The following is a 13054-nucleotide window of genomic DNA, read 5'->3' as shown; positions in this document are numbered from 1 at the left end:
TATCTCTTTATTTATTTCATGTGATAATTAAGGTTTATATCGTGTGAACCTCGAGTAAGGAACAATTCTGAACACTTAACAACAATTGAAGAAATTAAACAAGTTAGGTATGTAGAGTTTTCTTTCCCCAAAAAATATGTCCTGTTAAAAATTAATTTATTGGAACTTTCCAAGATCTTTTTCAAATAATTTGGTGTTGTTATTTACCCCTTAACCTTTTTTCATTTTTCGTGTAAAAAACGAATTAATAAATGAATCGATATTAAAACATTGATGAGACTAGCTGAGTTCGTAGGACCACGTCAGAATTAGTGAACAACCCTCTATCCAATTGTAGACGAAAAAGAAGTGCAAAAGCTACCAGTCAAATTTAATTAATTCATCGGATAGAAACATTACTTCCAGTAATTTGGAGTTGCTCAGACACCCTCCAGACATTAATCCCTTTACGACCCAGAATGCCCAATTTAATACGATCCCATAAGCTCGCTAGATGGAGGAAGCGCAAAAAAGCCTCCCTCTTGATGGGGTTCGACGGGAGTTGCGAGGAGTTTCAGCTCGGGAAAGTGTCTCTGTTGCGTTTTATGCGTTCAAGTCTTCTTAAACTGCGTTTTTAGTGCGGCGCAGGAGGATTCCGACCTATCGCAGGGATGCCGGGTCGATACGGCTAGACGGACGCCCTTAGCCGGTCAACGCCGCGACGCTAAGCGGGTCAAATATCCCTTTCGACGGCGCTCGCTCATCTGAATGCCGGCTAATTTCCCAGAAAATGGGATCGATGGATGGGGTTCGCACGCCGGCAAGGTCACTCTTTTTTCGGCGGTAATATTGGGCAATAGCTCACTTGATTTGTTCGGAGTAAAATTTTATGGTCGAAAATTCTGTTATTTCAGAATAACCACTTTTTTACTCCACACGACAAATTTTCGAATTTCATCTAGAAAAAAAGCCAGGTTTTAACGAAAACCTTTTTTTTTGTAAAATCATAATTTACAATGAAAAGAATTTTAGATATTTAACACAAAATCATAGCATATTGAAATTAATACCATTCGATTACTTATAAATAATTCTTTGCATGAAAATTAGGAATATACTTCCTGGGATAAATTCTACTTTTACCCAAAACACTGATTTCCCTGATTCAATATTCATTTGAACTAATATTACCCAGAAAGTTTCAGATACTTATATCAAATTCATATATATTTCGAATTTCTAAATCCTGCTTTATATTCGGAAATTTTCAATGTTTTTAGAGATATGTTTTTTGTTAGAGATGAATATAAAGGGTGAGTCCTCGATTCGAACAAATATTTTAATTGTAGATTCTTGAGGTCAAAAGAAACGCTTTTTCCCATGCCATTTTTTCCGTATCGGCTCGGTTTAAACGATTACAGGCTGTTGAAAAACCATAAAAAATGTTATTTTTAGTTCTCCCTCACAAAGGATTTTATCGAATGTAATGAATTTCGGAACATAGTTTTTCATTTATTTGACGAATTTTTTTCGAACACAATATATCACATATACCTAATGGACAATTAGGTACCATAAAATTACCAAAAATTCAAAGAACCAACTCTTGAAACTAAGTTGGACGCTATCTAATAAATATTTGACAGTTTTGTAAAATAAAAGTATTCATACTTTCTCGTAAAATGCGCCGTTTTTGAGTGTTTTGATGTTCAAAAATGAAAAATAATTAATATTCGGAAAATTGGATACTTTGGCTGAATGTAACTCTATTTACAAGACCCACAGATGTGTCATAGATTTAGCTTGATATTCTGAAGGGAATTTGGTTTCTCCAGGGATGGCATAGCTCACTATGAAAAATTAAAATGGCTATATCTTTTTACCAGGGCCGAATCGAAAAAAAGGGATAGAAAAAAGTGTTTCTTTTGACCACAAGAATCTACTGTTGAATATTCGAATACAAGTCAAAGACTCACCCTGTATACAGGATGCTTTCGAAGGTGAGCCCTTTTTTCCGACAGAAGGTAGAACTTATCGAAATAATTCATTCCACCAAAAATTGTCTCTATAGAATATTCAAGATGGCTGAGCTACAACCCCTAGAAGTTCGACCAAATTTCATCAAATTTCAGTACGGAAAAACGGAACAAAACATAAACATATGGACATTGAATTAAATGTTTCGGTACTTTCGAGTCTATCTGAATAATTTTAGGTCACTTGAAAATTGTTTATTAGAAGTGCTATGTTGACAAAGTGCTATTATTGTTACCCTAATTCATCTCATTTTTATGACCATTGTTGGAGGGTTCGAACAAGACGATTGTGATGACCTTTGTGAAAAAAATTGTCAATAATTCAGACGAATTTTATTGTTGTGATTCTGAACGAATATTAATTCTATTTTTTGTACTTGGTCCTAAGTATTTTTCTGTCAGTTAGTATCGAAACGAGCCATTTCATAAGGTCGTTTGAGATACTAAATACCATATGGTTGAGTCAGTCATTACGAGATAAGTTTTTTCCCATTGCTTTGAGATAAGTCAGATAACAAATTATCTGGGCTAGTATGTAGGATCTATTTCAGGGATCATTTTCAATATTTTTTAAATTTGTCATTTTGAAACTTTTGTATAGTTGATTTTTGCCACTGTCTGTTGAAAAAAAAAGCCACATCTTTGATTTCATCAGTAGATTCACGTTGCCCATAATATTAAGACAGTTGCTGGTATTTCGTGTTTTCTGTAAAATTCAGTAAATCGGTCCATTTGGATTTTGAAGCATTTAATCATTGAGAGGCACAGTATCTTGCTTATATATTTTTACGAATCCGATAAATTTTCCGCTAGACATTCAAAATACGATATTAATCATTCAGATCTGACCCAACTATCCGACATTTCTGAATACGCACTATAAACAAATATAATCTAGCACGCGTCCGCCTGAAATTGAGGTCGACATATTGCAACGAATAAAATGCATCTGCAATCCTTGATATTTTTAAATAAGGATTCTTACGTCGCCGAATCGAAAAATAAGTCGACGTATGACCCACTTTTATTTCCCCGATTTTTCCGCCCCCTCCTCCACTATTGTTGAATAATCACCTCCGCGGGCGAACAGCGAATTATTCCTGTTTACCAGGACGTCTTCTCGGAATCCGCGAATCGATCCTTCCGTTATTCAGGTCATCCCGAGGGAATCTAGGTTGATTGGATTTTTCGAACGCGGATAAAACGCCGCGTTCTTCTTATCAGCCGTGTTGGCGAAGGTCAAGATCAGAACTTTTCACATGACAACTGTGCATTAGTCATTTCGCATTGCAATAGATTAATTTTGTCGCAGTAGATCTCCTAATCTGTTTCGTTTGAGGATGTTGTGACGGAAATCATTCGAATAAAATATAATTCAGTACGTTTGTGCTCATAAGGAACCCTGTAACATTTTTTCCACTGAAACGATTCACTAAATATGAGGTGTACCGTGAATTGATGGAGTGTAGAATGGCACTTGAAGGTCTGCAGGTCAATGACGTGTTTTTCTGGTTGTGTATTACCATAATGTACTCATTATACTCTATTCTTTTTTTCCTTGATTTCATTGGGAGATAAATCTATAAAATCAGAAAAAATATAAGGATTATGCCATGGACAAACCATCCCTGCTTACGTTTTTATTGAATTATACTAATTTAGTGAGTACCGAGGAGAGATAAGAGGGAAAAACCAGCTGATTTAAAGGTTGGGAAAGAGCAATCTGTCGAATTGGGCTTAAACGGATATCTGAAGCACTGAATATTTCATACGAAAGCATTCATCATATAGTTCAAGTTAATTTGGACATGGGAAAAATTGCTGCAAAATGGATCCCCAAATGTTTGAATCTTGACCAAAAGCGTGCAAGGGTAGAAGCATCGCGTTCGATCTGTGCTCGATTTGAAAACGACGTAGACTTCTTAAACCGAATTGTTACTATGGATGAGACTTGAGTACATTTCTACGATACAGAAACAAAGCAACAATCGATGGAATGGCGACACACTTGTTCTCCAAGACCTAAGTTTCGTGTCCAAGAATCTGCTGGAAAAGTTCTTGCTTCAGTTTTTTGGGATTGCCATGGAGTAATCATGATTGATTTTTTTGGATAAGGGTAGAACAATAACCGGAGATTACTATTCGACATTACTGACCACTCTACGGGAAAAAATTAAAGAGAAAAGACGCGGAAAGCTATCAAAAGGTGTTTTGTTTTTGCAGGACAACGCCTCTGCACACAAATCTCTTGTTGCCATGCAAAAAATTCGTGATTTGGGGTTTGAATTACTAGAGCACCCCCCTTATTCACCAGATTTGGCTTCATCCGACTATCATCTCTTTCCTCAACTGAAAAAAAGTCGTATGGTCATAAATTTTCTTCCAACGAAGAGGTAATAAAAGCTGTGGAGGTCTGGTTTGCAGAGCAAGAAGGAACATTTTTTTGAAAGGTCTAGAGACGTTGCAGGTTCGCTGTAATAAATGTATCCAATTTAGAGGAGAATATGTTGAGTGATAAAATATTTCGACATTGAAATTTTGTTTGGTTCTATAGTAGGCTAAGAATTTTTCAATATCTTCGTATCCATTCAGAGTGTTGGAAATTGTGTGTGATGAAGTGAGGAGGATGTGGAGTACATAACTAAAAACAAGTTTCGAACAAATCAACAATTCCAATTCGAATCCAATAATTGATTGACAGATTATTGATATCTATTTAAAACTGATCTCAGATTCTATTTATCAAATCCTTTTTGTAATTTTCCATAATAATAATGTAAAGCTGCTCCTCTCTTAGTTTCATGTTGAATAAGAAAGTATTTTGTTGTTGTTCTTTAGTTCGTTTTTGGGAATAAAGTCATTTAACTGAAATAGTTCAGTTTATTTATATAAACACGAGAAATATTCAGTGTTATGATTCTAGGTCTTCTTCGTATTCTCTCAATAACTCAATGACGAATTTGTTTAGGACGTGCGAGAATCCGTTGGGTATTTTGTAACAATTTATTTATTTAGAGGTTACATCGCTACTTCAGAAACAGATGTTTGTTGCGACATTATTTGTTTGGAAATAAAAATTTTCTATCGAACGTAGGTGAGCCGATAGTTCTCGAGCGAAGTTCTTCAACTAATTGAGTTTCTTCTCATATTTCTAAGCGTTTTTCATGAAAATCTAAGGGACTGATGATTTCACCAGCTCTTATTTGATTTGAATATTTCATCAAGAGCAACCATGCTGTTATGGCTTGGAAATACATATTCAAATAAGTACACACAAAAAAATTGAGTGTTGAGTGCATAGAAATATTTACCGGGGTTTTCATGAAAATAAGGTACTTCTTGAAGATTAGTTTTTCATTTCTCTACACCTCAAGAGCCTTACTTTTGTCGAAAATATATTGGTTGCAGTACATACTCGACACGATAGTTGCATACATAATTTTTCTGTATTTTTCTTATACGTTGTTTTCATTTTTATCGTTCAAGACTTGTGGCCTACTGAACTTCATTAGTAAATTAGATAATTCCTAATTTCTATCGAGATAAGTTCGTCAACTATTTTCGCTGTATACATTCTGGAAAGAAGAGATAAACTTTTGTTTCCTTAAGGGAAATTTGCGTAACAAATGATGAAATACGGTGTCAATGACTGATTTATTCGGTCCCTGCGATTATTATTCAACAGATTCAGTGTTTCGAAATGCGAAAATCAGTAACGTAGGTGAGTCGAATATGTGTTCGAGAATTCAATTTTTCAATTGAGGACTTGATTATCGTTAAAAGGAAGTATTTGCCCCACTTCGTTGAAAAATTTCGTCAACTCAATCATGGAAATTCATGTGAGTATTTGAAATGGGCATTTTGGGAAACAACTTCACATCCATGGACAATTCTTTCTGAGCTGGATTTATAAAAGTTGCTGAAGATGAGATATCTCCCGTTTTTGTACTCTTTACAGTGATTAATTCAGTCGAAATTTGTGGTAAATAAACAATGAACCTCTTGATTTGACAGTCAGTCTTTCGTTAGAAGCGGAAGCTTCAAAAGAAAGCCTAGTAGTTGATTGAGCTTCTGCGTATATACAACTCAAATAAATATTTATTGCTTGTACGTATGAAAGATACTTTGCATGACATTATCGTTATTTTATAAACCGACACAAATACTTCCTTTGGAAATTTAGAAAAATAATACTAAATGATGAAGAGAATCATAACTTGACTGAGCAAAATCAGACGTCACATCAAGTATAATAGACATATCGAGGTTTTGACCATAGATTTGACCAGAAATTAATCTTATACAGTTTGCATAAATGGAAAATAATCATAATATTCAATATAAAAGTAGAAATTTCAAAGTAATCCGAGCCATATCGTCGTAAAAACCCAAAGAACCTCAATCAAAATCAGTATTCATAATCCAAACACTTTTCAGCAATTTAATACCAAATCAAAACACTCAAAATGCGTTTACTACTTGTCTAATAAAGATCCGATATTGCAGATTCGTAATTTTCCTAGAAATCATCTCCATCGAATGACGCAAACGTTTCTGTTTGTTCGATACGCTCAGATATGCCACATTTTTCACACCGTATCGAGAATGACGAACGACTCAAGCCTCCAAGTTGGATTTTCTTAGTTACTGGCCATCGGTTTTTCGCAATTTGCATCCGCTTGAATTTCGCGTTCGCGATGGCCGGAAATAGGTGTTAAATGACATAATGGAACAATTGATCGTCGCTGGTAGACGGAAATCATGATGAATACAACCTTGGTGGCTTGTCACTTTCACTAAAAATCCATTTCGGCAACGCCGCGCGAAGTTCTTCCGATGGAGGTCAGTGAATTACACAGAAAATAACAAGTATTTCACATACTTTGACCCACTTACATTCTTAATGTCTTCATGGAATAGGAACATCAACATTCGACCATCCTCATTATATAACGTTTTTCGGTTCGTATTGGCTGATTTTTTCGAAGAATTTTCGGTTGAATTTTGCTACCTAAAAATCCTTTCTTCATAATTTAATTCGTTAATTCCAGGATTATGATATACAGGGTGAGTCTCAGACTTCTACAAATATTTTAACAGTAGATTCTTGAGGTCAAAAGAAACACTTTTTTCTTATGCCATTTTTTCCGATTCGGCCCTGATAAAAATATATATCCATTTTGAGTTTTCATAATGATATGTGCCACCCCTGGAAAAACAAAATAACTTTCAGACTAACTAGCTAAATCTGTGACACTACACATCCGTGGACCTTTTAAAAAGAGTTGTATTCAGCCAAAGTACCCAAATTTTCAAATTCCACAGATACTTTTTAATTTTTGAACATCAAATTACTCGAAAACATAATGAGGAATAATTTTATTTAATAAAACGTGCAAATATTCATTAGATAGCGTCTACCTTAGTTTCAAGTGTTGGGTTCTTTGAAAGTTTGGTATATTTATGGTACGTAATGGTCATAATGAGAAAACTGGAAGACGTGGGTGATATCTTGAGTTCGAAAAATATTAATCAAATAAATAGAAAACTATATTCCGAAATTAATTTCATTCGATACAACCGTTTGTGAGAAAGAAGTAAAAATAATATTTTTTTATGGTTTTTCAACAGCCTGTATCTTTCAAACTGAACCGATTCGGAAAAAACGGTAAAGGAAATAAGTGCTTCTTTTGACCTCAAGAATCAACTGTTAAAATATTTGTACGAGTTAAAACTGGCAGGCTGATATTCATGGTTGTACAATTCGATGAATTAGTGAAAAGTTTTATTCTAAAAATCCTTGTCAAAAATATTTGTGGATCTTTCATAGATATATTTCCCTAAAGATGGACTTGCAAATAGTTCTTAATTTTTTTCTTAACAGCCAGAATCCTAACAGAAATGAAATTGAGAGCGATACTCAGTTTTCTTTTTTTTGAGAAAAAAATTGCTCTTTAGGTGCCATTTTCAGATGGCAGTATCAAGCAGGGGTGTTTACTTGAATGTAGTTGCAGTGGAAACTGAAGTCGAAATCTACTATCATTTCAAAACGACAAAAATCATGAATAGCTTTTGCTGAATTATATTAGGAACTAAATAAAATTATGGAAACTTAATATTCCGAAAAAATCTAAAATTCAACTCACATTGGTCTTCATAGATTCGGGGCAACTTACCTGAAATAAAGAAAAGTATAAGAAAAAATATTTCTCAGAAAGATTATGAAGTAAAGATGCAAGCTCATAGATCTTGAATATATTTTTGAACGCAAACGGTATTTAATTAGTTTTCAGATGATTTGAATTTGAATATTCGTTATTGGGGTGAAAAATTGGAGGGAGTCTTTCACAACAGGGATTTTTTACCAAATATATGAATTCACACTTTCAATATCGATCAAACCACCTCGATAAGGTCCAAAAATTCATCGAAAATTATCGAATACAGCGCCCAACTGTCACTTTCCACACGGACAAGGTCGTATACGTCACGTGGTGGCATCGATCGCGTGACGTACGCTGCCGTCGCGACGCGTAATTTCGAACGTCCCGGGTTTAGGGTTCGAGGTCCAAACCGAAGAATGCGAAAGTGAAAACAATACTCGATTTTGAATCGGATCTCCGTGCCAAGTTGCCGATTTACTGGCTGTCGATAATGCTGAAAAGCTTTCGTTAATAGGAATTTACGGAAATTGATGGTTAATCACGTCCAAGGCGGCTGAAAAGTTGCGGACCAATGAATTTAGGCTTCTTCCGGTATTTAGAACTAAGTCAGAGAAGTCGGTTGCAGTACCAAAAGAGAAACATACTTTGTCTGTCGTTTATTTTCGATTATTGAGAATTAACGAAAACGATAAGCGTTTCGACTTACTGCTGCCTTGTCAGACTAACATTCAACTGTTTCTCATATTTTTTTATATAAACCTAATCGAAAATAATTAGAATATTATATGGGTGCATCCAATGTGAAGCTGTGAAGTATCGTGTAAGAATTTTATTCAAATATATGAATAAGCATTTCAAATATATCACACAAGATATAATTAGAATAATTCAAGAAAGAATATGAGCAGAAAATCAACAAACCTCACTATGAAAAATGAAATCCATAAGAAATAATAATTAATAATCATCAAAAAAAAATTATGAGTATGTAACGATGAAAAAAACTAAAAATAAACTCCAATTACCGAAATGATGGTAACATCACCTCCAAGTAGCCGACAAGTTTCTTGCCTTAATTCGTACCTATCTATTTCTTTAACCTATCATATCTCGCGAAATATCCTTTAGAAAAATATGCTTCAAGATTATTTTTCATCACAACTGAATGCTGCACTTAAAGGTCACATTTATTCTCATATCAATTCATTCCGTGCCAGTCAAAAACCGTCTTGAAATGGAATATTATTTTGGATTGATTTAAAAATGTTAAGTTAGATATATGACATCGTGGACTTTTTATAGAACATTTGGAGCTCTACAAATTTGTACTTGATCATTTTCCTCTTTCTTATGGTTCATCTAGCGTCGGCTATAAAATCCTGAAATCAACAGCTTCTTGTAAGACTTATTTAGGAAAAATCGATATTTTTCTATCTATCTATCATTTCTTAATTATACAGGGGGAGTTTTTTACTCGTACACATATTTTAATGCTAGATTCTTGACATAAAAATAAACACTTTTTTCCTTTACCATTTTTTCCGAATCGTCTCGGATTAAAAGATACAGGCTGTTGAAAAACCATAAAGAAATGTTATTTTTAGTTATACATATCTCACAAAAAATTTGATCGAATAAAATGAATTTCGTGTAATAGTTTTTCATTTATTTGATGAATCTTTTTCGAACACAAGATATCACCCACGTCTTCCACTTTTCTCATTATCACCATTACGAACCATAAAATACCAAAAATTTAAAAAGCCCAACTCTTAAAACAAAGTTGGACGCTCTAATGAATATTTGAACGTTTTGTAAAGTAAAAGTAGGTATTCTTCGTATTTTCTCGTATAATGCGCCGTTTTCGAGTATGTAATTGTTTTCGAATACATATCTGTGATATTCGGAAAATTGGGTACATTGGCTCAATGCAACTATGTTTAAAAGATCCACAGATGTGTAGTGACATAGATTTAGCTTGGTATTATGAAGGGAATTTTGTTTCTCCAGGGGTGGTATACATCATGGAAAATTAAAATGGCTATATCTTTTTAACAGTGCTGAATCGGAAAAAATGGTGTGAGAAAAAAGTGTTTCTTTTGACCTCAAGAATACAATGTTGAAATATTTGTACGAGTCAAAGACTCACCCTGTATACGGATGAACGTTACACGAAAACCCAATCTGGAAAATTACCTACACTACAGTGAAATTCCCATCAAAATCTGGTTCCAGTGATATGGAAAGACAAACATACAAGCGAATAAACAAGGATTTTCACATTTATAATATTAGTATTAAGGATTACATGTTTTATTGAGATTTTCATAATGTTCATGATCCTGTAAAAATTTTTGTTCATCATTAGCAGTGATCCCCAGTATTTGGCTTCAACCCTCGCTTCAACCTGTTGGGGCCAATAAAAATATATTACAGTCGGAATCCATTTTGCGAAAGCGAACTGCAAAACCCGAATACAATAGAGCAAATTCTCAGGTTTATTGCGAAATGCAAGGAATATTATTATTCAGGAATAACCTTGAATTTGGCATTTATGGGGCTTCCAGGAAGGAAAGAGTCAACAAGAATCCTTTCTTTAGAATCCTTTAGTTTATTGGAGTCACTCTGGAAGATTAGTATAATATAACTGGACGTCCGAAATGTATTTATAAGTCATCGACTTTTAGCGGGTCGAGGATTGGAAAGAACCACAGTTATTTCTAGGGGTAATTTTGGTGACGTGTAACCTTCACAAACGCCGTTATTTAAGCGTCTGGGTAGAAACGGCATAGAAAGGGATGATTGTAAAACCAGCTACTGATCATAAAAATTCGAATAAAAATTTAAGTGCGTCTGCAGAGATTTATGAAGGAGGTATAACAGATGTGGCACATTTAATTTCGAACTCTCCTGAAAGATATGTTCCTTAAATCCAGATAATTTACGTATCCTCAAGGAGCTGAGAAAACAACCAGAAGATTCAACAACATTAACGTTTTATGAGAGGCTTAAACGTCTCTTCTGCACTGTGTTTTTCAAGAACAAAAATGTTTTCATAGGTTTGGCTGAGTGTCCGGAATGCCAATTTGAAATAATCGTCTTTGGCGATGCGCACGCCACTGAAAATTCGCGAGGAAGTTGTTATGGCCCGATAAAATACTAAACAATGCCCGGTAATGGATTCTGTACATATTATAATTACAAAATTCCTATCTCAGTCTTCTCTATGACCTTGCTGACGCCACGCGGAAATGGTGTAGATATATTCGCGTCTTTAAAATAAACTAAAGTCGAACGACTTGTTGACGTTGGCAAGAAATTTGGCGAAATAAATTTCCCCATTTCGTTCTCGGAAGATGTTATTCGTCAGCGCAACGCTCTTGGATTTTTTCACAAAATCGAACCTTTCATCTTGAATTAGAGCGTCAATTCTGCCATGCTCAGGATATTCGTGAACTGTAAACCTTTCCTGAGTTGAGCTATTCGTGCTAAATTTGCACTTTCAAATAATCTGTCTCTCCTGCAAGTTTAGCAGTTGTTTTAGATGTACAGGGTGGGCAAATTTGTTGTCTACTGAGAGGATCTAGAGAACTATAGCAGCTAGAAGAAAACGGATGACACATTTCCGAGCTCATTTTCGTAGAAACAAATAATGTTGAAAACCGCAACCTCCTACGATACTTCGTTTTCGAGTTTGACAATTTCGTAAAGTTCTCATAACTTTTTTGTCTTTGAAGTTATAATACAAATCTGAAACTTGAACCTTCTACAGGCACTTTTTTACGTAGAATCCACTGATGAGCTCAAAATATTTTTTAATTTCGAATCATTAGGTGAACTTTCATTTTTTTAAATGAAAACTTTTATTGAATTTGATATTTTTGAATTGGAAAAAAAGCTTTTGTCAGTAGATTCTACGTATGAAAGTGCCTAAGAAGGTTTAAGTTTCAGATCTGTAACTTCAAACACAAAAAAGTTATGAGAACTTTTCGGAATCGTCAAAATCTCAATTTTTGTTTATAACTCGAAATCTAAAAATGATAGGCCGATTCTGTTTTCAGATTTGGATTAGTCATGAAATAGAGCTCGAGAATGTGTCAACCGTTTTCTTCTAGCTGCTATAGTTCTCGAGATCCCCTCAGTAGGCAACGAATTTTGCCCACCCTGTACATCACAGCGAATCTCATTGAAATAGAGTAAAAACATTTATTTTTTCAGAAGAGCCTGTGTGTCTATGAGATAATACTACTCAACAATAACAACTGTCGTTCTCAGACTCCTTCCTTCAAAATCAAACATGGCATTTATTCAATCAAAAAATTTTATAAATGTGGGCAGATCCACATAAAATTCGATACAGAATTAAGTACAAGATTATGTTAGAACGACAGATGCTATGGTAAAGATTCAAGGTCATATTGCCGAATTTGTTATCACGGAAACAGTAAGTGAAATAATTAACAACCATACTACATACCAAATAATATGAGCTGATCATAAAATTGTTATGTAAGGCTCTAGAAACGATTATTGGTTTATTATTTCAACAACATTTTCGGTATAAAGGATCTCATTGTAAAAAACTCTACAACGTCTTCATTCGACTGTAGAGTGAACTGAAATAGAAAAATTATTCAATCTATTTTCGTTACTTCATGAATTTATTGACCCCAACTTTTGCATTTCCCCAATTTTATCAGTTTCTCTCATTCACAACTTCGATGTTCAAAGGATTTCTGTTTTGTTGTTGTAGGATCGGCTTCAATGACCCTATTTTGATGCGAAACCAAAAGGGTGGCCTACTTCCGTGAAGGGTTCCGAGAGGTACCTTTAGCCCTTGGTCATCCAGCGTCGAAGACAGGAAAAATTGTTTAC

General features: G+C 34.5%; 1 protein-coding gene across 3 annotated transcripts in view; it reads right to left on the bottom strand.

Annotated features, from left to right (window-relative positions):
- Positions 1–13054, bottom strand: part of LOC123315515 (ecdysone-induced protein 74EF) — a 200084-nt gene that overhangs the window by 37219 nt on the left and 149811 nt on the right. Inside the window, exon 2 of one of the 3 annotated variants that reach the window (XM_044901234.1) lies at positions 8162–8191. The exons of the other annotated variants lie outside the window; for them this stretch is intronic. Coding sequence (XP_044757169.1) covers positions 8162–8191 — 30 coding nt within the window. The remainder of the gene's footprint in view (positions 1–8161; positions 8192–13054) is intronic. 3 annotated transcript variants of the gene reach the window in all.

The sequence above is a fragment of the Coccinella septempunctata genome, chromosome 6 (genome assembly GCF_907165205.1).
Source record: "Coccinella septempunctata chromosome 6, icCocSept1.1, whole genome shotgun sequence".
NCBI lineage: Eukaryota > Metazoa > Arthropoda > Insecta > Coleoptera > Coccinellidae > Coccinella > Coccinella septempunctata.
Note: the sequence above shows the minus strand (reverse complement) of the source record. Positions and strands in the feature narration are given on the sequence as shown.